Here is a 22,506-nt window from a genome sequence, read left to right as displayed (position 1 = left end):
TTATGACTGGACGACGGAAAAGATCATGGCGACAACTGGGAGGGGGGCTTGTTTGCTTTCTTTCTTTCTTTCGTGGGAATTCGGCGTTGTTGGCTTCATAAAAGGAAAGGATTGGCGTGAAGAATATGGCAACTATTTTTGCAGCCATCTAAAGCGATGTTGTTAAAAGATTGCCGCCTGACGTGGATGATTTCCATCATCAGGGGTCAGGTTATAGACTATGGGCTCTCTACCTTTGGTACACACATATATAGTACATCTTGTTTCTATTATACACGGAATACCCAAACAAATGATTCAACACCATGCCACACTGAATCCCCATACTCGTACATCATCACTTCTTGACACCCTCCAAATACAGCCTCATCGTCCCCCCAACCTGTCCCTCCGCCTTCTTCGTCTCCCTCGCCCCTTGCGCCTCAATCTCCTCCTGCACCTTTTTCAAAACATCCTTCGCCTCATCCATCTCCACCGCCCTTCCCCCTTTCTTCTTCCCAATCATCAACTCAACCTTCATCCCCTTCCCCAAAAACCCTCCCATCTGCCGTAACTTTGTCGCCAAATCATGCCCGCCAATCGCCCACGTAAGCTCCATCTCCTTGGTCTTGGCCTTCGCCGCCACCGCCGTCTTCTTGCGCTCCTTGAGCTGCTTCTGCCTCTCATACTCATCCCGCTTATTCACAATCTTGCACACCGCAAACTTCGCCGGCGCCCCTGTCTCGCTATTGGCGGGGACGTACGGCGTCATCATGCGCAGCGACTCGCCCTCCTCGAGCTTCGTCAGCACGTACCGCGTCGCCAGCGGGCCCTCGGCGCTGCCATTGTCAATCACCATGATCTGCGGGTCGGTAATCTCGTGGTCCCACGGCGGGCGGTCGCGGCCGGAGCGCTCAATGTCGCGCTGCGTTGTGAAGCGGCGGTCGTATCCGCGGTCCTTATCCGGGTCCTCGTCGGAGGGGGGACCTGCCGAAGGCTTTTTGCCGCCTTTGTAAGGGCGTGAGGTTCCGGCGTAGCATCTCAATTGCTGTGAAGAAGGTCGACTTCGGAAGATGGAATAAGATGAAGGTGCTGCGGGCACGTGCTGCAGCAAGCTCTGTCTTGAAGCTTGACAGCTGATGGTCGAGGAGAGGGGCCGAGAGAAGAAGGAAGCGAATCTCGCGGCGTCACAGACACAGCGAGTAGCAGCCATTGTGTGTTATAGGTAGTTTGTAAACATGTAGGAAAGACACAATGCCAGCAGCCTCTGGAGCTGGGATTAAACAGAGGTCGAAGAGCTGATATTTCTAGGTCGGCGCTAGTAGCAGTGAATCCATTTCGATGGAGGGGAAAAGAGAAAGACTGAGAGAAGCTGCATCGGAAAAATATAGCGTCACAGCTTAGTCTAGTATGGACCCTTAGTGCTAGAAAAGGCACAATCAGCCAATCACATGTGCGTATTGAGAGGACTAACGATTCCCCATGAATAATTGTGAATAGCCTCATCACTTGCAACTCTCATACGACACACTCTCTCAACTCAATCCCAACCTCACCTTCAACTCAACACAACACCTATTTCATCTCACATCATACAACTAACATATTCAATCTCACTCAACCTCATCTCATACGCCCTCCTCTCACAAAAAGCCATGTCAACACCATCATCACCACAGCCATCATGATCTCCCACCTCATCGGCCACCCCCTCCGCTTCACAATCTCCACTCTCAAAATCACCTGCCTCGCCCACCTCACCCTCTCCCACTGCCTCCAGGTCTCCCCCGCCCAGGGCCCCTCCATGCTGCCCACCTTCACCGTCGACGGCGACTGGATCGCCGCCGACATGCGCTACCGCCTTGGCCGCGGCGTGAAAGTAGGCGACCTCGTCCTCTACAAGATCCCCATCTTCTCCAGCCAAAACGGCGTCAAGCGCATCATTGGCATGCCGGGCGACTATGTCTCGCTGGGGACGCCGGGAGAGCCGGGCGAGGACCAAATGATTCAGGTATGGCTTTCTCTCTTCTCCCCGTATTGAGATTCGCCTTCTTTAAATAATACGTGTGATTATGTGTAATACATATACGAAGACTAAACGAAAAAAACAGGTTCCTGAAGGCCACTGCTGGATCGTTGGCGACAACCTCCCGGCTTCACGAGACTCAAGACAGTTTGGCCCGCTACCACTCGCCTTGGTCCAGGGCAAGATCATAGGCAAGATTCTGCCGTGGAAGGATCGCCAATGGGCAAAGGACGGCCTCGAGAAAATAGACTCATAATATTTTTGCATCACCCAAGACATCTCCAGAACAAGACATATACTACTATCCACGTACAAAGACGCGGCTGTATCAAGTAACGCATAGCATCATTAAACTCCAGTCACCAAAACATCTAGATAAGACAATCGGCCAGTAGGTGGGCAGTTGCATGTCAAGCATGTCAAATATCCTTGTCTGATTACATCTGCTTTTGCTTCATGCCCAAACCACTCAAGTCCGCCGTCGTCATCTTTGTCTCTACTTTCATTCCAATAGGCATGCGGAACGAGTCGCAGTCATTGTCTGCGTAATATGTTTTGTACAAAAGAAAGGGGTAAAGGAAAACTGAAAACGAAATAAAACCGAAAACAAGCCGACATCTGCATCCTTGGAACATGGCACTTTGTCCTCCCAGTCCCTCAGAAAAGGTTCTCTCTTCGGCTGGCGTAGTATAAAAAGAAAGAAACAATACTCTCCTGGAAATAGCACGTCCTCGGGAATTCTTCGCTGAGCGGGGAAGTAAAAAAAAAAAGCTATCAAAACGAAAAATTGAAGACCAAAGCCCGCAGAAACAAAAAAGGATGCGAGGGCAAAAGGCCTCTTCCCAAAACACTTGGAAGCTTGGATGGGAAGGCAGCGACCCTCGTGGCTTGATCTGGAACAAAGCTTGAGACGCCTAAAACACCGTCGCCTTCGCCATGCCGCGCTAATCCTCCTCGCAACCTGGTTCACGGTTCCAAAGCAGCACTTGCAAGTGATCTGCTACTCTTTATTCGAGGCTCGCAATGGCATTTAACCCTCAATGTGCGCCTTGGATCCGCCGCTCTGGCCCAGGAGCTCGAGACATCGCTGAGCCAAGTTGATCACCTCGCCTTCGTCCTCCTCCTCGACTTCGGGATCGGCAACCTGGCGGTTGGCAATGAGTCGAATGTTCTCGATAATGTCGTCAGCCTTTCCGATCTGGCCAATCAGGGTCTTGTCCTCGGACTCGAACAGCTGCAGCAGCGTCCACACGGCAATGTGCTGGAAGGTGGCGTCACCGGACTGGAGGAAGCGGCACAGGTACCCGTGGACACCACCGTTGGGCTCGTTCCAGTTCTGGACGAAAATGGAGTAGTCGCCAACTGTCAAACCGTCTGTTAGCTTCATGCTACTGTGGAGTGGGGATGAGAATAGCCAGCAAGCCTCTTCTTACCTTTGGATGATAGGTTGCCCAGGGCAGCAGCACTGTTGCCCTGCACTTCGATGCTCTCCGAGTGGGTCAGGGGAATCAAGACATCGCAAACGCCGAGGTTCAACAGGTGAGACTTGAGGTCGTCGCTGAGGGCGAGGACGGCGATGGCGGCCGTCATCTCGGACTGAACGGTAACGGGGACATCCAGCACAAGCTGCTTGCACTTTTGCACAGCTCCGGCTTCCAACACCAACGCCTTGTTACGATCCGAACTAGCGGCCAGGTTTCGCAGCGTCGAGATGGCATGGCACTGGATTTCTTCGTTGTCAGTAGAGCCCAAGAGGTCTACCAGGGGCTTCAAGAAGTTTGCCTCGATGATCGGAGACTCGTTCAGGGGGTGGATGGAGATGTTGCGGATGCAGGCGACGGCGGAGAGGATAAGAGGAAGATACGATGACTGAAGGAGGCGAAGAAGTGGGTGGAGGCCGTTTGCTCGGACAATGTCCAGCTGGTACTTTTCGTCGGAGGCCAAGTTGCGGAGGGCCAAGGCGGCCTGGCACTGGACCTTGGGCGAGGACGAGTCCATGAGATTTACGAGGGACTGGACAAGCTTGGGTTCTGAGGAGGCCAGTTTCCGGCGGTTGTTGGAATCGACGGCAATGTTACTCAGGGCGGTCGTACAATAGTATTGGACGTCGACATCTGGAGAAGACAGGAGCTGGACAAGGACGGGGATGGCGCCAGCGTTGACCAGCTGTTGCCGGTTCTCGTCTATCAAGGTAGGTAGTTAGCAGCAGCCCAGCGCATTGCGTCACAGCCGTCTCCGCTTGAAAATTTCCGAAACCAAGTGAGACGGTAGAAAAAACAAAGAAACGGTTGATTAGAAGAAACGCACCAGAATGTGTCATGTTGAGAAGAGCACCGGTGGCATTCCTTTGAACTCGCATGTCCTTGGACTTGGCCAGTCGAGTCAAGGGGCCCAAAGCCCCTGACCGGGCAATCTTGGCCTTGTTCTCCTCATGCGTAGCCAGGTTTGTAATGCATCCCACGGCGTTGCACTGAACCTCGACATTTGGCGAGAGCATCTGTCGGATCAGAGGCGTCAGGCCACCGAGCTGGACAATAAGAACCTTGTTCTCGGCTGCAGATGCGCGCACGCAGTAGTTAGAACGCTGGTCAGGTTTAGTCGGGTAGAAGCGCTTCCTTACTGTTGACGGCGAGATTGCCAAGTGCCGCACTGGCAGCTCTCTGGACCTCGATATCGGGGCTTTGTAGCAGAAACAAGATGGGCTCAAGAGTATCGCGATCGACCTCGCGGACATCTACGAAGCTTCGTATTAGCACCGGCGCCACCGCCCTTGCGTGATCCCCAACTGCAGAGACCAGCTGCCCGAGATGGTCATACCTCGTTCTGTGATTTCGGCAAACGTCAAACTGGCGCTGCGCTGTAGATCGATGTTTTCCGAGAAAACCAGCGTGCTAAGGGCTCGGAGCGGTTCGCCAGAGAAGAAGTCGGTCTCGCCGCGCTGCATCCGTAGAGACAAGTCAGCTATCAGCCACGAGCGGCAAAGGGGGGAGAATGATGGCCAGCAGCATCGAAAGCCATCATCAGCGATGTAGACGCACGTTTTCGAGATACTGAAGAAGGTCGGCAACCGCCTCTCGCTCGCTATCGGCGAGAGCAGGTTCGTAGAGGCCATCGCGGGCTCGCCCTGGAAACGGGAGTTAGAGAGAAGACTCGGAGAAGGGGCGAAGAAAAAAGTCGGATAAACACAGGGCAACGGATCTGGAACTGGCTCACCTCCGCAGCATGTCGAGTTGCAAATACCCATGGCGGCGACAGCTGGGCTTTTGATCGACTTTGGGGCGGAGAGGATGGAGAGGAGAGGATGGAAGATGCTTCTGTTTCTTTTGTTGATGCTTTTGCTCTGGCTCTGGCCCTGGCGGTGCTTATTAGGCGGTGGTGATGGAGCTGGGACGCTAGCGCCACCTCTAAATGGGTACCTGTGCAGCTACGGGACGAGTACAAACAACGGCTGACCTGGACGCTTGTGCTCGCTGCTGTTTATGCTGTGGCCAGGCCGAGGCGCCAAGTATCGGGCGTGTATCCACCGATGGGCCACGGCAACGGGAGCGTGACGAAAGGGCGGGTCCTGAAGCTGCTGTTGCTGGCTGCTGGCGCGATCGAGGGCCGCTAGAGCGAGCAACCGCAGGCTGGGAGTCCACTGAAGAGGAGCCCTAAGAAATTGATTGATGGCACTTGACCTAAGGAGACGGGAGGAGACGATGTGGATTTTGGGTGTATAGAGCTTGCAGAGCGGTGGGCAGGAATTGGATCTTGATACAGTACTCGGGCCAGAGTGAACATGGGCATGAGCATAAGTGAGAAGGGGGCAGACAAGACAAGACAAGACGGCAAGAGGATTCCGCGGGCGATGCGGTGACAATCCGTTTCTATTTCTCAAGATCGGATTGATCGCTTCGAGAAAAAAGGGCAAGGGCTAGGCTGGGCTCTGGAAGGGACTGACTGGACACCAAAGGCTCGACGGTTAGGCCTTGCTTGGCCTTTGGGTCGCAGGGGGTCGCTGCGAAGTCGTCACAAGCACATGGACATGGACCAGACGTCGAGTCGAGGCGGTACTTGCGGCAGCCACAGAAATCCCACGCCGCGCATAAGTACTCCCGCGACAAGACCCCCATGCAAGGCGGCCACTTGCTTGGGCGGCATTGGGAATAGTAATACGGAGTCTGCTGGCAGCACTAAGGCAGTAGTCAAGGGCTCAGATAGGCGGGCTTTGGACGATATGCGGCCACAAGTGCTTGGAGAAGGGCATCTAGTGGTGGCCCACTGCGGTCAGAGGACAGGCGTGACTACTGTATGGATTATGGACATCGTTTAAACCTAGAGAGCAGTTGAGGGCTTCAGACTCGATCGAGGTGAGGCGAGGCGAGGTGGTATCAGGTTTAGGTTTCTGTTCAGTTTTGGACGGTCCAACTCCAACCCCTGCTATCGGGCATCTACGTGGTCTGTTATGGCGCTGATCAATGCCGCTACATACTCGTACATGTAGATGAAACATGCATCCTATTGTTGTACAAGATATGCTGCATGCCTGTCCTTACTAACATGCTGGTGCTTCACTAGTACTTGTATGCACAACAGCGGCCAGCACGACACACTCCGTCTTATTCATGCCTCCTCTACCGGCGTCTATTGGACCATTTGCACCTCTTCACCGCGGCATGATTAAGTGTTCGGGATCCTACGTGTTCACGCCAGACGGTGCTATGAGGGCATGGCAAACATGGGTATCTGCCACCGGCCGCCTCATTCGCAGCGCTCGGGGCCCAGCCAACCTGCGAATCGGCGGTCTATGCTGGTTCAGGCAGTGTCATGTCTTGGGTTGGACTCTTTGCGTTTGAGGGGGAGGGGGATCGGGTCCGCAAACACGTATGTAATGTAGCGGAACCAGTCCTGCGAGTCCAGCTGTCAAGGAGCCCATTGGCTGCGCAGTCCTACCGTCTTTGGATTTTTCCAAGCGTATCGGCGGCTACGACGATAATAAATGACGAGTTGAGCATAGGCTCTGTCGCCGTAGCCAGTCGAAAATTTTTCAACCCGACATTCGATAGCCTCGCTGGGGCTTGGTTTGGGCATGTTCGTGGGCCAAAAGGCGGAGATGTGCAGATTGATGGAGCTCGGCTCGAACGTTGGCTGCACCTTGTGACCACCAGATACTAGTAGTAGATGCTGATGATACAAAAGAATGTCGCCACGGATACGAAGCATTGGGTAATCTGAATCCAGCTTTATCATACTTGTATGTAAGAGAACATTATGGAACGTGCGTGCTTCATCCGCATGGAGTTTTTGATCTTGACTCAATCCCATCCATTCTGCCTAATCCTCAGCTGGTTTGTTACCCTAGATGGAGAGATGGAGAGACAATTGGCGGTGGACGATAAGCTATGAAACTCAAATGCGACTCCAAACATCAATTGAGAGCCAATGAGCACGTAATTGCTCAAAAGGCCTCGGGGAAATTCGAAATCAACGCCATCCTATAAAATCCCTACCTACATGCCTAGGTACATACATATGCATGCATCGATTGATATCACCGTCACCGTCACCACTCACCTACCTTAGTACAGTAGGCTGTCTACATTATCTTATCGTGCCCACGGGGAGAAGGATTCAACTGCTTTGCATCAGATCAGTCAGCACATGTGCTTTATGCAGCTGCACCAAACGGGATCGCCTCACCTCACCTTACCCTGCAGAAATTCGCATCGAAAGAAAGGGTCTACGATGAATCCGGCGCGGTGACGTCAGACGGGATGACTCTGCACGGGCGTAGCATGACTTGTCTTTTTGCCTTTGTCGTATATCAAGGCGCATGAAGTGATAGATAACATGAGACTATGAGCAAGAGGGTGTGGCAGGCGCCGAGTTGGAGTTTGATGGGACAGTCAATTTCGCCCCGTGTGTGCAGCGGCTGTAATGCTGAACCTTGTCTTGATACATTGACTGGCTGTGATGCTTCCATTTTCGGGCATGACGAATTGCGTGTGTGTGTGTGTTGCTTCACCTTATCTATCAGTGTATGTACACCACTGATAAGGTTCCCTCAGCAATATAAAGTATAAAGCGACAAAACACTGTGTCTACTTCCCTGTAGTACTTACCATTGAATGCAATTCTCGATTTGGACCATTTGTTCAGTCCAATGAATTCCATGTTGGTATGGGCCAAATACCGTGTCCGAGACAACCGCCATTGATCCATGAATGTCTAGACCCGAAACCGTTGCGTCCTCAGACACATGGCGCAGCGCAGCAGATCGCCGCCCAAAGCTGCTTCTCCAGGCGTGAACATCGGGGAAATCTGGATGTAAATTAATCAATTTGATGTGCTCGTATGTACTTACAGACATCCATGTACCGCGGAATCCGCCCCATTTGGTGTAGGTGTAATTACCATTGGATTTGATGTACTTTACCTTACAAGAAATAGCCGCAGCCGCTGTATGTACGAGTACATGTCAAGATCGGCCACAGCGCTGCCTGTTTCGTCGCATCCGTTGAACTGCGTCTTTTGCTGTCCGGAACCAAAAAAGAACACCAAAAACGACGGCCAAATCGGAGCCTGCCTCCGTACTCGTACATGCAGATTCGCGAACAACTGCACTGCACTGCACGACCACATAAGCCAAAAAAGCGAGTTGACATCAGCCGAGCTCCAGCGCCTGTGACACGCTGGAATGGAGGAAAGCGAGGAGGCTGCTAGCGCTCAGCTGGCCCCCGCACCTGCTGATGCGCCTGGCGATAGTGATACAGTTATGGATAGCCGACAAGCGGCAGCATCTGCAGCTGGACCAGGCATCAACAACACCATCGCCGGTGGGAGCAGCTGCAACAACAACGACATCACCAGCAGCAACAACAATTCACTCGATAACAACAGCAGTAGTCGAATCAACGCTGATAGCAGTGGAATCAACACCGCTGGCGACAGCACCGGAAGACCTGGATCTGTAGCTGCGCCTGCTCCCGGAACAATACCAGCAGCAGCAGCAATAGCACCAGATCCTGCAGCATCTGCACCCGCATCTGCTACTATTACGATTACATCTGGAGCATCGCCATCGCCCGCTCCCCAGCCCGGATCTGCACCTCGCCGCAGCCTTGCATCCCCTGCATCGTCCCCCGGATCTTCTCCTCGATCCTCGCCCGGCTCTTCTGGATCTGCTTCTGGATCTGCACCGGCATCCGCTGCTGTCACTCCCGGCTCTGCTGAGTCTGAACCCGCCTCGACTCCGGCGCCGGGCTTCAAGCTTCGTCCGCCATCCATTGCGCTGCCTCCTTTTGTCGCCCCGTCGTCGTATCTCTTCCACGCTGGTGCCATGGCTGATGCGCCGGATCCCAAGCCGTTGAGTCCCCTCGACAAGGAGCAGCGACAAGGCTTGGTACGTCTGCCTATCCCCATATCATCATCTCTCCCTCCCTCCCGCTGGCTAGCCCCGATAGCGGTGCCACGCCATGGAGAGATATGTTTCTCTACATTTGCCCTTCTTTCTCTTCCTCTTTCTCTACGCCTTTCTCCCCAATCGCCTCCCTTGCTGACCTCGTGTTGCCTCGCCACAGAAAGCCATCCGGGATTTCCTCCGCAAGCGTACCAGCTACGATGTGCTTCCCCTATCCTTCCGCCTCATTGTGCTCGACACGGATCTGCTCATTAAGAAGAGTCTCAATATCCTGATTCAGAACTGTAAGTAGAATCAATCAATTCCAGGACAATATCGGGCTCTCGATTCTGCCCCGCGCTTCTCCCCGCACCACCTTGGGGGCTGCTTTTTGTCACGATGCTAATGGGAAATTACTGCAGCCATTGTATCTGCCCCTCTATGGGATTCGCACACTTCGCGCTTCGCCGGCATCCTGACGGCGACCGACTACATCAATGTGATCCAGTATCACTGCCAGTTCCCCGATGAGATGAGCAAGCTGGATCAATTCCGCCTGGCCAGTTTGCGAGGTGCTTATTCCCCTTTCCCTCCCAATCTACAATTGTCGTAGCACAGGGCTAATCGTGATTTACCTAGACATCGAAAAAGCCATTGGAGCGACTCCCATCGAATCCGTCTCCGTCCATCCTTCGAGACCCCTGTACGAAGCACTTCGACGCATGCTCAAGACTCGTGCGCGAAGGATCCCCCTCGTCGACGTCGATGAAGAGACCGGCAGAGAGACTGTCATCTCCGTCATCACACAGTATCGAATTCTCAAGTTCATCGCTGTCAACAACGAACACAATACAATTTTGCTAAAGAAGACGCTTCGCGAAATCCAGCTGGGTTCCTACAACGACCTGCTCGTTGCACGCATGGGAACCACAGTCCTCGAGGTTATCAACCTCATGGTCAACGGCAACATTAGCTGCGTGCCCATCGTCGATTCCGAAAACAGAGTTCTCAATGCTTTTGAAGCCGTGGACATTATTCCTTGCATCAAGGGTGGCGCTTACGACGAGTTAAACGGCAGCGTGGGCGAGGCACTGTGCAAGCGGCCCGAAGACAACCCGGGCATCTTCACATGCAGTCAAGACGATAGGCTGGACTCTATTTTTGACACAATCCGCAAGAGCCGTGTCCACCGATTGATTGTGGTCGATGACGAGAATAAGCTCAAGGGGGTAATTTCGCTCTCCGACATCCTCAAATACGTGCTGCTTCACGGCGAAGAAGATATTCCCGAGTAATGGTCGACGACAATAGTGCATGTGCATGACACGATATCAAGACGGAGGCTGTACACGGAAGAATGGGCACGGGGATTAAGATTAAGGATACATCTTGTGCGGCGTACTGGTGATTTTTGGGATGACGACGAGTAGCACTATGGGGGAATTGCTAGGATTCTGGTACATACTTACTTTAGCCCCTTTTTTTCTCTTTCTCATTCAACCGATAGAGTTTTGTAAGGTAGGTTTCTTTTTGGTTATTTTGGGCAGTTGTCGGAAAGCCAAAGACTCTTGGCTGGAAATTGTCTAGGTTGAGACTGTTAACAAGAAGCATTTTTGATTCTCTTATCTTGGGGCTGTTGCTATCCTTTCTTGTGAAAGCTACACCATCCGGATTCAACACCTTTTTTGATCTGCTGAACTCTGCTGCAATTGCTTACAGAAAAAATGAGAAGACAAAAGAAGCCAGGAGATAGATACCACAGTATCCAGGAAAAGTCACCAGAAGCCCGGCTCTCTGGGCGTGGCATAGAGTTTCTGTTTCTCTGGTTGGCCAAGGTTCAAAAGAGGAGCGCCTTCTTTCGAATAACTTCAACACGCTCTTTTACCTTTTCTTTATCTTTTACTTTGATACCAGCGCTGGCCAAAGCCGTTGCTTCGGCAATGCCCCCATCCTTATCGTTTCCTTCTTTCCCATCCTCTCCCACTTCTTCCTTTCCTTCTCTTCCTTTCCTTCCCTTCCCCCCACACTTCCCCCATCTCTGACTCTGCACGCTATTTGGAACATTCTACTCAGTGTTACGAGAACTTGCGAGCCTCTGATGTTGCTGAGCAGTCGCAGAACGACGAATATCATACCGAGCGACTCACATTAAAGCAAGAAGCATACATATATGCTGGAATTGGTTAAGGCCGCTTTGGATTGCCTTGATTGGATCCTCTTCTACAATTCGATAGAGATTTTTCGAAGCATCTTCAGTCCATCTTCATCTTCGTCATAGGCGTATACGCCTCTCTCTATCACGCCGACTCTCGCTATCGAGTCTCACCATTGATAAATCATCAAAACATCGCCTCAACTACAATATCACGTAGCATCATCTCAAATTCGACATAGTCAACATGGTCTTGTTTACCAACCCCTTGGCTGGCTCATCTGCGGCCCGGCAACGCAGTAACCCCCCGAGCATCCAGTCTGCAGAGCCAGCCTTTGTTCCTCCAGCGAACCGGGCACGATATGTACCAAACAGCGCATCGCAAGCATTACCTCTCCCTGAAGTCATCCCAGAGTTGATGGAGAGCAATCCAACCATACCCACCAGCCGCACGTGGACACCAAGCACCAGAACCCTGAATTTTTCCAACGATGGAGGTGAAGAACAGGATCGATCCGTCTTCGTAGAGAAATATAACCAGGTAGCAACCAAGGTAGGTTAACATATCCAGAACCACCATATTAACTTGTATTGAAGCTAATGGCCATCAGCACGGAGTGAGACCGTTAGTCGCTGGGGACTCTGACGCTCATCTTCGCAATCGGGTAAATAAAAGAAATTCTCTTGTCACGAAGCTTCCTGTTTATGTTCTAACCCTTCTGTTGTTGCCTCCTGTGATGAAGCTGCCTGTTGTTGTTCTAACCTTTCTATTGTTGCAGAGTGGCTCTTCCAGTCCTGAAAAGAAAAGTTGGCTCTCTCGACTCTTTCGAGGATCATCCAACCAGTCGACGCCAAAGAAGGCATCCCCTGGGCTTTGGGCACATAAACGAAGCACCTCGGACCTGGGATCCTCCATTCGCTCTAAATCAGAGCCCAGGATTCTTGATATTCAAGACTTGGTGCGGTTGACTGGCAGCAGCCTGCTGTATCTACCCCCAGGATTCTCCCCTCACCCTTTGGCTCTTCCGACGTGCATTCGAGCCACGGCTCACTACCTTGCTGAGAGCCCCGACTTTCGAGGCGTTTTCCGAATCCCAGGCTCTGTCAAGAATACAAAGGCTCTCTATGGTTATTATTGTGACGCTAGTGGCAGTGACCTTAAGATATCCAGCACCACCTATCAACCCACCCTGCCAACATCCATCCCGCATCATCTCCACGACGTGGCTTCTACCTTTAAACGCATTCTCAAGGGGTTGCCAATAGGTGTTTTGGGATCGATCACGTTGCTTGATGCATTTCTTGCAATCTATTCACAACTGCAAAATCCACTGGACGTTCCAGCAGAGAAACTGAAAAAGACTCGTGCACGACTCATTGCGTTGGCTATCCAAACTATTGACTCGCGACTCCAACGGGATCTAATTTGTGCAGTCTTTGGCTTGCTCAGCCTTATTGGCCACGCCACTGAACAATCGCCGGCCAGTGATGCCGATGGTCGAGCTTCCGCGCCTAGTGAGCTCATGTCATATCATGCCCTCGGAATTATATTTGGTTCGTTGCTGGTTGGATTAGACGAGCTTGACAACTATGACATAAAGGAGTCTTCATCAACCTCTGGCCTATCCCTGGTTCCGATACCAGCAAAGGAGCGCCGCAATCGGCAAAAAGCAAAGGGACGCAATCCTGATGTTCCGGATTTCTTCAAGGTCAAAGTTCTAAATAACATCGCTGAAATGGTAATTTCTAACTGGCAAGATGTCGTTCGCCAGATGCTGTTACTGGCAGCAAATCCTGACCAAAAGACGGCGCCAATGCAAGAGACGCATGATGATACCGAGTCCTCTATCTGCGAATCATTCGTGGTCAATCGTACGATGGATCTGGGTGTGGAAAACGGGAGAGACTTGCCGGCCGAAGATGAGAATCTGGGATTAACCACAGTCTCATTCTCACTCAGGAGAACAAGGTCAGCAGGATCACGGTTGTCCAGACGGGGAAGTGGCAGAGGGCCATCCAGACAATCATCTCTTCCTCGAATGACTCCGACCATGGAAGAGGGACACCAGAGAAATCCTTCCAACACTGCTCTCCTCCCTACCACGCCTACTAGTGGCATGGTTGGGCCAGCTTCGACCAGCACCAGGAACGTCACACCGTCCTTAAAGCAATCGTGCTAGGAGCACAATTGCGGAATCCTTGGAGCTCGCCAGAATGGCAACACGCCTCTACTGCATTCCCGCAGCTACCAAGAAGTCAGTCGACTATCGGCTGAAAATCGTGCCCCTGGTATTACCCAGAGCACTACTATGAAGTCCATACCCCCCCGCGTATCCTCCCGCAACACGAATCGCTGTGGTGTTTACAAAAACTCACCAGCATCCAATACATTTTCAGGACCTAGGAATATTATACAAACACCTCCGTCACAGGTCCGATCCAAGAAAACACCTAAAGGGACCAAGAGGCGTGAGGGTATAGAAGCACAAACTCACAAGACCATTAGGTCCCCGTTGTCAGATAGACTACACGGGAGAAGAAGGCCGTTTGGGAGATTACTCACGCGCAGTGGGGAGAAACTTCGAGGCACACAATCATCTTACCACCTCTATCCACCTATATATATAAAAGAATCGGAAGATCCTTTCTTACAGCCGGCTCCGTCGACCGAAACCATCCGATGCGGGCAAGCCAATGGATTTTATGAGCATACACGTTGGATGGCTCCTCACTTAAAGGCAGTTGGCCAAGATGGTTCGATTGTCATTCATGAGAAGCCTCGGTTGCCAGATTTGATCTCTATTGAATCAGACGGCAGCCATGACGACAACAATAGCAAATATTCTTGTGAAGATAAAACACCGACAAAGAGGCGATCTGTCAAGGCCTTGGCGGCCATGTTTGAAGATCCGCATGAGTCTCCGCTGACGACTCGAAAACCCATGACCGGGGTATTAAAAGATGCTTTCGGCCTGGCAGAAGGGGCATACCAAGATAAACACGCGTTATATCAAATTAACAACAGCCCTCATAAACTTTACCATTCTACCAAGATTCTCCATGGACACCCTGAAGCTATTGTGGACGTGGAGCTGAAGCCCATGGTGGACAATAAACGCAGTCCATCTTCTAACGCGTGGCCGCTTGTTGACACATAGAATGATGCACAAGAGTCATCTGCGAACAAAAAAGAGGGACTTTTACATGTGGAAACACAAGCAAGGGGCATACAGACCGATGCACCTCTATATACTAGTCATAAGAATGGGACGGAAAACAACAATAATCGACTCCAAGAGCTCGAAACACTTCTGAGCATAAAATCAGCAGAGGTCTCACGACTGCAGTTACGAGTACAGCAATTAGAAGAAGTCCACCCACCATCTCCGAGCGAAGATTCGCGAGCCGCCAGCAAAGAGATTCAGAAATGGAGAGAAAAAGCCGAAGCCGCCGAGAGAAAGGCAGCGCGATTCCAGAGATTCACGACCCGGATCAGAAGCATCCACAGCTCTCTTGCCATGGCGGAAGGATCTCGTCAAAGCGGCGACGACGAGGTGATTTCGCTCGAGGGGAGAGATACTGAAGGGTCTTATCGGGCTACTAGGGTTCGATTTACAAAGAGTTTGGGGAGTGAAGCTTCTGGTATCCCGAGATTTGACGGCGTTGTGCAAGATGACTTAAATGAGAGCAAGAGTGATGAAGAGACAACTTCGACGGATGGACTCGGACGACACCATCGAGATTTTCATGGGTTGGATGGAGTGACGAGTCCCCGGATGGTGGATTTTGGGTCTGCGGCGGTGGCGATGTGGATTGCTGCTCAGGAGTACCTTGAGATGGAAGAGGGTGAGGCTTCTGGTGATTCGGTGGAAGTTACTACGAGTGGGAGTTCTTTGGATGTGTGGGAGATGGCGGATGAAGACTTTTGAATATCTTTTTTTGGGTGGGGTGATGGGTGGGACGGGTTGGTGATGGGAGGGACGGGTTGGATATCTTTCTGGTTGGCAAAGGTTGGATGGGTTTCTGGTCAGTAATGGGGTTTTAAGAAGGAAAAGGAAAAGGACAAAAAAAGGTGTGCTGTTTAGTAATAGTTTTAGGATAGAAAATCATGATTGTGTTTGGCTGCATAAAACATGACCTCATGTAAACGCTCCTCGATGTACTTGTTTCTTCCTCCAATCTAACTTTATTCTATCTATCTGAATACATTGGCTTATGCACTTCCTCCATGAACCACCATTTCGCAGCATCGACAGTCCTTGATACTACCAAGAAGAGTCAGAGTCACTCCGACGTGCGATCCTCCACCTTCCTGCCTGGTCCAGATTCATGTCGACTTGCATCCTTCCAATACCATCCAGCACCGCATTGAGCGCCAGGACATCAGTGTCCTCAGAGTCTCTCACATAGCTACCGCGATCCCTAACTTGGGGTCGTCGTATTGGGCTCATTGGCGGAGAAGCGAGCTGATGTGAATCATCCTGGCTAAGCGTGGGCAGAGAATCCGCAACGGAGAAAGGGGAAGCAGGCCGTTCGCGCTGGGAGCTCGGTGGTGAGGGGAGGGATCCTGCGGCTTGTGTGGAGTAGGTCATGTTTGTGAATGGAGGGGGAGAAGCGGATGATGAGGGGGCATAGATGGAGGAACGAGGTTGGGCGGAAGGGATGGGTTGATAGGGGGAGATACGCGGTGCATCTCGAGAGGATGAGAACGAGAAGTGGGAGTTGTAAGGGTTGTTGGATTGCCACGATGGCGAGATATCGTGAGCGAGGCGGAACATGTCTTCTTCGTCATCGGAAAAGGGCGAGCCGGAGCGAGAATCGGGGTTGGAGTAGAAGGACCCCGGCATGGTGATAAATCCACGAGGGGGAGCCGTCGAAGGCAACGACGAGGTAGACTGAGAAGCAGCGTTGGAGACATGCTCTGGTGGAAGATTATAAGGATCGTAAAGGACGAGGTCGAACGACTGTTGCTGGCGATGGTGATTCCAGTCTGGTCCGCTGGGAGGACTGTTGAAAGAGGCGCGAAGAACAGGAGGAGATGCAATGCGATAAGGACGAGCAATAGACGGACGAGGACGCGGTTCAAACAAGGACGAAGACGAATGCGAAGGCGAAGATGCAGTTACAGTTGCGTTTGATGATTCATCAATGGGAGTTTGGTTTTGGTTGGGGCCGGGCCAGACCATGGCGATGCGCGGTTGGTGCTGAGGCTCGATGTTGCGGAGCGGCGAGACGCCGTGGCCTGGCGGAACCCGTCAGTTGTCGGAGATGAAGATGTCCTTGTGCTGGTGGGTGAGTTCAGCGACGGCGGAGCAGAGAGTCATGTCTGGATTTGTTAGTTGAGAGTTGTCTTCTAAAGGTATTCCAGGATACAGTAGATGGAGGGAAGGGGGAGGGGATAGAAGATGGACATACCAACTCCGGGGCCGACATCACGAGTGCTGAGGGCCTTGATGGACAGATCTGGGTTGACTTTGCCAATGACCTGTGCGGCGTTTCCATGAGCGAGATGAGCTTCCTTGAATGAGACATGATTTGTTAGTTGTATTGCTTTTAGTAGGTAGACATTTGAGGGCGTACATACGCGGTTCAACAGAATGGTCACTACGCCATCAGCGTCGATTGTGGCCTGGTCGCCTCGCAGCTGCGTGACCTTGCCGACAATTGTAACGACGCGGCCGACGAAGTTGTCGAGGTAGGAGGCGGTGATGCGCGGGGAGGACATTTGCTCAGACATGGTGACCTGTTGTTGTTTGTCGTGTTATGCTTGTATAATATCTGCTGTGCTTGTTCGTCTGGGTAGTTTGTAGTATAGTCTATGCTTTTGTCAAGCGGGCGCGAAATGTGATGTACCGTCAAAATCAGTCGAGACTTGTGAAATATTGCAAAAAACGCAGCTGTTCTTTGGAACCCCTCAACGCGTGTTACACCAGCTTTTGTGTAGTTCGCGATGCCCAGAGCCCGGCGAATATCGCGAGATCAGGTGACACGGCATAAGGCGTATCACGTGCCGCTGCTGCCCCTCCATTACTGCAGTTCCTCCCCTCCTCTCTAGCTCTCTAGAGCTGTCTAATAGCTCCCCTGCCTAGCTCCAGGATGGGGGGAGGAAGAGGAAGAGGAAGACGGGGGGAGGCCTCACTCTCACTCTGTACAGTAACAAAGCACTGAATAACTGTATATTAGCAAAGCCGGCCGTCTCAGTCTTGCACCAAGGAAGCAGTGGCCAATGGACAAGACTGGCATGACACTCCTTTGGTTGATTCGTCACCCAGTGGCTCGGCTCTCAAGCATGCTTGTGCAAGTTGAGGCGAGCTGCTGAAATTCATGGCGTAAAAAGCATCATCTTATTCAAGAGTCTGGAACTTTACATCAATCAAAATGCTACCGGCAGCTGAGCCTGGCACTCAGCAAGAGAAGCTCCACATTGTCGATGAAGATTGTTCCTTTACACAGCCAGCTTCAGTAGCTTGGACGTCTAGTATCCTAGACAGGGATGGGGGCTGGATATACCGGCTTAAGCTGTGACAGCTTCGGCGCTCTAAGACTACAAGTATTACAAGCAACACAGCACACCCAGGTTCTATCTAGCCTGCTCCATCCGAGCGATCCAGAGGGTCGCTATCTGGTCTTGTCTCGTCTACATCTTCTGCTACCCATTTGGCAGATTCCCAATTGACCAACTGCGGGAAACGGATAGACAACACTCACTCACGCAGTAAGCACAGCACCATGCCTGTTTGCACATCGCTGGCTGCCAGTCCGATCCATTCGTCGCCATTGGAGCTCGGACTACTGGCCAACGTCTTCAACAAACACGATGCTGGGTACGAGTACTTGTTAAAAGGGCCTCGCGGCGCACACCCATCTTTGTCGCCCGACGGCATCAAACTCCCGCAAATCTGCGTCTCGTTGTGCGCACATGATTGGTGCCCTCCTTTTGATAACGTTTAGGTAGCATTGGCGCCGACGTGCGCCAGGCACTGAGCCGAAACACATTTTACTTGCTTGCTTGCCTTGCTTTCGTTTGCTTCTCTTGGTATCAGGTGTGCAGCCATTTGGACATGGCGAGAAGCTTCCCGATGGCAAAGCCTCTGTTTGTGAGCCACAGAAGCTTGTCTGCGCGAGAACGGAATGCTGCCTGGGAATGGGAGAGGGAGAGGGTGTAGGCGAGCCGGAGCGAAGTCGGCGAGCTGTCCTGGAGCTGTCGAACTGTGTAAATAAGCCTTTGGCTTGATCACGGCGAGAGGTGATTTGCCATTGTCCAATCTCGACCTCGGCTTCTGGTCGGGTATAATTCTTTGAGCCAAATTGTCGTCGCCTTGGAATCGGATATTATTCTAGGCACATTCCATGGCGTTGTTACTGATTCATGTAATTACCTTGATGGACTTTTCCAATGTTAAAGGTTTTCGCATAGACCCATCACGGCAAGCCCGCCATGTGAAAGTGCCGACATCAAACGAGAGCTGACGGCGGGGTAGCAAAATGCCAACCTGCATGGCTTCTCAAGCTCTGCAAGTCAAGTTGTAAGATGCAATAAAAACAGCTAGTGCTACGGCAAAGCAAAACTAGAGCTGCAATAGTCCGGAGAGGCCTGATGGGAAAAACAGAACTTATCCATCGAATCGAGCACAAGTGGTATGATCGACTGACGACGGCCTGTCATGATACTGTCTGCGCATCGTTAGCTCCTCTCGTTGTCATCAGCTAACCGGACGCCGTTAAAGTTGCCGTGATCTGCACATTGGTTTTCTCTTTACCTGGTTTTGGGGACTCATGGCCAAACTTTGTTCTCCGGTCTTGGGTCCCTCGCCTTTTTGCCTCCCCGGTCCGGTGCAGAACAAGCTGGACTGGACCGGCTTGGCTGGCTACCGGCGGATAAACCTCAGCAGCAATGGGTAAATGGCTGAAGGAGCTTGCTCCATAGCTTCAGGTTTACTTGTGCTCACTAAGACGACGGGCCAACTCATCAATCGGCTTAGCGGGCTGTAGCATGTCCCCGTTTTCGTTTTTCAGCTCCAGCTCCAGGAACGCCCGCTTTGTTAAACTTCGCCGGAGCTACCTAGCGGCTCAAAGGCTCCGGGGATATACTCGTAAGAGCGAGCGAGCAAGCAAGCAAGTGACTGGAGCGAGAGGGAAATAGCATTTCCAGCAGGAAAACCTAAGAGTCCGGGGGGCCACATTCTAAAACACAGCCAGAAAGTATGGAGCAGAGCAGAGTTCCGCCTGCTGGCTGGCCCTGCTTTGTCTCTGGCTGTCGTCCCGTCGTGTTGCCGAAGCAAAAGCAAAGCACAGCAAAGCCTCCGTCCGGATAGCCAGGGGAGCCATGCCTTGTGCGGAAGTAGGGCAGAGTCGGACCAAGCTTTTGTGGTACGTGGCCGGCGGCAGCCAATGGCAGCGGCCAGGATGCATCTAAAACCAAGGCACGGGCATGAAGAGCGTGCGTGTCAGAGTGCATGGATGCAGATGCAGAAGCGTTGCAGCACAGCACAGCACAGCACAGCACAGGGTGCAACCTGGCAATGCAGCATTGAATGCCTGCGGCCGGATTGTTGCCTGACGGACGGGCCCTGCGTTTCTAGGCTGTGGTTTGTCGCGACATCCGGGCAGCTTCGTGTCCAGTCCAGGCGGTGCTTCAGTGGAATCGCAGCCCAAGGCCTAGACCTAGGCCGTGGTGGAAGCTGTGCTGCTGGACGGGCCTAACGGGAAGCGGGAACGGAACTGGATTGAAGGCGTAATATTGAGGAAAATGGGCGAAAGAAATGGAAGCGATGGCGATGGACAATAGATGGGAGGGGAGGAGAGAGAGCTCCCTCAGGTGGCGGAATGTGCTGTGCTGTGGCTTGAGCTTGAAGCTTGAGCAAGGCAAAAAGCACAGCACAGCCATCGATCGATTTCACTGAGGTGTCCATGCCAAGTACAGCAAGTACAGCAAGTACAGGTAAGTTCTGGTAGGTTCACAGTTCACACACGCCACAAGGTTAGCGAACTCTGTCGCTGCAAACGGCAGCTTGGCAGCGGGCTCTAGTTCGCAGAGTGGCCCCCCATCCAGCCCGTTTGATGTGGGCGCTTTGTTGCTGGGACCCCGCGGACAGGTACTGCGCAAGTCGACGCCAAGTACAGCGGGAGTCGCCCGAGGATGGCGTGGCAAGCTGTCTCACTGCTTGGTTCCGTACTAAAGGTACTGGCTGGAGACTTGTCCAGCAGCACCGTCGGAACGTCGCAAGAACACACCACAACCCGGGCGATACAAGTTCAGGCTGGCTGGGTTCCCTCCAGGCCATGGCCGTGGATCGCAAGGCCGGATCGCGATCGCACTAGAGGCACCCGTTGGCCGAGGTTCCCACACTTTTTTGTTGCCAGGGATCGCCACAGCCCACGGCAGAGCATGTCCCGGCATGTGTTTGTGTGTTTTTGTGTTTGTGTTTCGGGCTGCTTTGTTACTTGGGTAATAACTGGACAGAGGTACAAGACTAGAGGGATTGCGTGCGCTCGGTACTCGGGTCAGGTATGTGCGCAGTATCTTCCCCAAGATACCGTACAGTACAAACAAGACAAGATGGGGGCCAAGGAACGAACGAATTTGGTGAGGAACAACAGGAACATGAAACTTTGGGCTGGTTCGTGTTTGGCAATGCTCCCCCGTTGCCACAGGGGCTGACCCGACTGACTCTTTCTCTTACATGTAAGAGGGACTGTACTGTACTGTATGTATGCACTTGTGCAGGATTATGTCTCTACTGTAATGTATCTGCGGATGCCGGGGATGGACTCCGGTGTACTTGGCATGGTCCGGTTCCGTTTGGCATAGAAATGCTGTGCAACAGGTAGATGGACGTACATGTAGATGTAAATGCAGTACTGTACCAGATACTGTATGTAACACCAGCGTGATTGATTGTCAATAATCCCGTGCTTTTGAAAGCTTCCATTTCATAATCGAATCGAATCGACCCATCACCCGATGCTTGCTTCATTCACTTTCACTTCTCTGGTGGCGCTCCGGTTCTTGTTCAACAAATCCGCAACAAACCAGCCTTTGCCCGCACCTCCGTTTCGGCGCAAAGGTTAATTCTGTGAGGATTCTCAGGATGCCGGATAACCATAACCTACACAGGACTGGGACATGCTTTGGAGGCGCACCCTAAGCACAGTCGGATGCGGGCATCTGATTCGACTAGCAGCCGTACTTTGTTCCCTTGCTTATAATAGCGCCCTTCACTTGCAACTTGGATTGGTGCATTGCATTGGTGCATGATGCTGTACCGTCGAACCATTTAGCTCTTGCGCCCCCCCTCTTTGCCTCTTGTCTCTCTGCTTAGACTTGGATGCTTGTCTTTGTCTTCCCGCTTGCAGCCTTTCGACAGCTATCAATGCTATCCCGACCTGGCCTGACCTGACCTAACCTGATTGTCTCAGTACCTCTTACATACTACTTGTACCTACTTGCTACTTGGTGGTGCCCAAAGCTTCGCCTCTTGCTTTGTGTGAATCCAATCGATCCCACCCTTCGCTTCCTCTTATCATTGATCTTTTGCCGCCCTCGCTTCCATTCTTCCATTCTTCCATCTCCTCCCACTTCCCACCCCTCCCCGGCTTCAGACAAAGATCAGCTTCTTCATCCGCCCCCCCATGTGGCATTGGATCAACTTTTTACCTTTTCAGCTGCATCGACTACTGGATTAATTAATTCACACTTCTTCTCTGATCTGATCGACTCTCTCCCTCCTTCAACTTTGTCCATCCCATCCCATCCTATCCTGTTCCTGTCCTGTCAAACCGGCCGATCGACCCTGTCCAAGCTCCACTCAGCTTCGTTGCCCTGCGATTGAGAGGAACGAACTGCTCAGCTTCCCCTCCCAGGCCCGGATGACGGCGGGCCCCGCCCGCCGCGCGCGGGCGGGGGGGGGCGGGCGCGGGCCGCCGCGCCGCGGGCGGGGCGGGGAGGGGCCCGCGCCCGCGGGCCCCCGG

At 52.4% G+C, this 22,506-nt stretch overlaps 8 protein-coding genes across 8 annotated transcripts; 5 read left to right on the top strand and 3 right to left on the bottom strand.

Annotated features, from left to right (window-relative positions):
* Nucleotides 1–135: 135 nt before the first annotated feature.
* V8C40DRAFT_234337 (uncharacterized protein) lies at nt 136–1,336 on the bottom strand. The gene has a single exon (XM_083213594.1). It carries the CDS (start codon nt 1,190–1,192, stop codon nt 338–340), a length of 855 nt encoding a protein of 284 aa, XP_083078432.1. The 5' UTR covers nt 1,193–1,336; the 3' UTR covers nt 136–337.
* Nucleotides 1,337–1,499: 163 nt separating this feature from the next.
* On the top strand, nt 1,500–2,451 carry V8C40DRAFT_234335 (endopeptidase catalytic subunit IMP1). The gene is made up of 2 exons (XM_083213593.1): nt 1,500–1,990; nt 2,091–2,451. Exons 1-2 carry the CDS (start codon nt 1,664–1,666, stop codon nt 2,259–2,261), a joined length of 498 nt encoding a protein of 165 aa, XP_083078431.1. The 5' UTR covers nt 1,500–1,663; the 3' UTR covers nt 2,262–2,451.
* Nucleotides 2,452–2,837: 386 nt separating this feature from the next.
* On the bottom strand, nt 2,838–5,329 carry V8C40DRAFT_105440 (protein anchor VAC8). Its single transcript, XM_083210720.1, has 7 exons — nt 5,219–5,329; nt 5,044–5,129; nt 4,823–4,943; nt 4,626–4,739; nt 4,313–4,558; nt 3,439–4,188; nt 2,838–3,367 (listed from the first exon to the last, which is right to left on the bottom strand). Exons 1-7 carry the CDS (start codon nt 5,247–5,249, stop codon nt 3,036–3,038), a joined length of 1,680 nt encoding a protein of 559 aa, XP_083078430.1. The 5' UTR covers nt 5,250–5,329; the 3' UTR covers nt 2,838–3,035.
* A 1,095-nt stretch (nt 5,330–6,424) lies between these two features.
* Nucleotides 6,425–7,232, top strand: V8C40DRAFT_234330 (uncharacterized protein). Its single transcript, XM_083213592.1, has one exon. The coding sequence runs from the start codon at nt 6,812–6,814 to the stop codon at nt 7,157–7,159; it is 348 nt and encodes a 115-aa protein (XP_083078429.1). The 5' UTR covers nt 6,425–6,811; the 3' UTR covers nt 7,160–7,232.
* Nucleotides 7,233–8,112: 880 nt separating this feature from the next.
* Nucleotides 8,113–11,415, top strand: V8C40DRAFT_234322 (AMP-activated serine/threonine-protein kinase regulatory subunit SNF4). Its single transcript, XM_083213591.1, has 5 exons — nt 8,113–8,162; nt 8,217–9,386; nt 9,565–9,688; nt 9,806–9,955; nt 10,023–11,415. Exons 2-5 carry the CDS (start codon nt 8,682–8,684, stop codon nt 10,676–10,678), a joined length of 1,635 nt encoding a protein of 544 aa, XP_083078428.1. The 5' UTR covers nt 8,113–8,162; nt 8,217–8,681; the 3' UTR covers nt 10,679–11,415.
* A 367-nt stretch (nt 11,416–11,782) lies between these two features.
* On the top strand, nt 11,783–15,464 carry V8C40DRAFT_272693 (Rho GTPase-activating protein; the record flags this gene model as incomplete). The annotated part of the gene is made up of 5 exons (XM_083220386.1): nt 11,783–12,088; nt 12,147–12,200; nt 12,315–13,655; nt 14,190–14,621; nt 14,694–15,464. 5 exons carry the CDS (start codon nt 11,783–11,785, stop codon nt 15,462–15,464), a joined length of 2,904 nt encoding a protein of 967 aa, XP_083078427.1.
* Nucleotides 15,465–15,678: 214 nt separating this feature from the next.
* On the bottom strand, nt 15,679–17,419 carry V8C40DRAFT_105342 (replication factor A protein 3-domain-containing protein). Its single transcript, XM_083210719.1, has 2 exons — nt 16,951–17,419; nt 15,679–16,861 (listed from the first exon to the last, which is right to left on the bottom strand). Exon 2 carries the CDS (start codon nt 16,719–16,721, stop codon nt 15,801–15,803), a length of 921 nt encoding a protein of 306 aa, XP_083078426.1. The 5' UTR covers nt 16,722–16,861; nt 16,951–17,419; the 3' UTR covers nt 15,679–15,800.
* A 3,037-nt stretch (nt 17,420–20,456) lies between these two features.
* Nucleotides 20,457–21,234, top strand: V8C40DRAFT_105314 (uncharacterized protein). The gene has a single exon (XM_083210718.1). It carries the CDS (start codon nt 20,675–20,677, stop codon nt 21,194–21,196), a length of 522 nt encoding a protein of 173 aa, XP_083078425.1. The 5' UTR covers nt 20,457–20,674; the 3' UTR covers nt 21,197–21,234.
* The last annotated feature ends 1,272 nt before the right edge of the window (nt 21,235–22,506 follow it).

This window comes from Trichoderma camerunense, assembly GCF_050948025.1.
Source record: "Trichoderma camerunense strain CBS 138272 chromosome Unknown V8C40scaffold_2, whole genome shotgun sequence".
In the NCBI taxonomy this organism is placed as follows: domain Eukaryota; kingdom Fungi; phylum Ascomycota; class Sordariomycetes; order Hypocreales; family Hypocreaceae; genus Trichoderma; species Trichoderma camerunense.
The sequence above is the reverse complement of the archived record's forward strand: the minus strand, read 5'-3'. Positions and strand labels throughout refer to the sequence as shown.

What these genes read in the sequence shown, in the direction of transcription:
- V8C40DRAFT_234337 (XM_083213594.1), bottom strand. Translation starts at nt 1,192, where the DNA reads ATGGCTGCTACTCGCTGTGTCTGTGACGCCGCGAGATTCGCTTCCTTC.
- V8C40DRAFT_234335 (XM_083213593.1), top strand. Translation starts at nt 1,664, where the DNA reads ATGATCTCCCACCTCATCGGCCACCCCCTCCGCTTCACAATCTCCACT. An exon ending in GCGAGGACCAAATGATTCAG is followed by an intron (nt 1,991 to 2,090) that starts GTATGGCTTTCT and finishes CGAAAAAAACAG; the next exon opens with GTTCCTGAAGGCCACTGCTG.
- V8C40DRAFT_105440 (XM_083210720.1), bottom strand. Translation starts at nt 5,249, where the DNA reads ATGGGTATTTGCAACTCGACATGCTGCGGAG. An exon ending in TGCCGAAATCACAGAACGAG is followed by an intron (nt 4,740 to 4,822) that starts GTATGACCATCT and finishes GAAGCTTCGTAG; the next exon opens with ATGTCCGCGAGGTCGATCGC. An exon ending in TCTCAACATGACACATTCTG is followed by an intron (nt 4,189 to 4,312) that starts GTGCGTTTCTTC and finishes CTACCTTGATAG; the next exon opens with ACGAGAACCGGCAACAGCTG.
- V8C40DRAFT_234330 (XM_083213592.1), top strand. Translation starts at nt 6,812, where the DNA reads ATGTCTTGGGTTGGACTCTTTGCGTTTGAGGGGGAGGGGGATCGGGTC.
- V8C40DRAFT_234322 (XM_083213591.1), top strand. Translation starts at nt 8,682, where the DNA reads ATGGAGGAAAGCGAGGAGGCTGCTAGCGCTCAGCTGGCCCCCGCACCT. An exon ending in AGGAGCAGCGACAAGGCTTG is followed by an intron (nt 9,387 to 9,564) that starts GTACGTCTGCCT and finishes GCCTCGCCACAG; the next exon opens with AAAGCCATCCGGGATTTCCT. An exon ending in CCGCCTGGCCAGTTTGCGAG is followed by an intron (nt 9,956 to 10,022) that starts GTGCTTATTCCC and finishes TGATTTACCTAG; the next exon opens with ACATCGAAAAAGCCATTGGA.
- V8C40DRAFT_105342 (XM_083210719.1), bottom strand. Translation starts at nt 16,721, where the DNA reads ATGGTCTGGCCCGGCCCCAACCAAAACCAAACTCCCATTGATGAATCA.
- V8C40DRAFT_105314 (XM_083210718.1), top strand. Translation starts at nt 20,675, where the DNA reads ATGGCGTGGCAAGCTGTCTCACTGCTTGGTTCCGTACTAAAGGTACTG.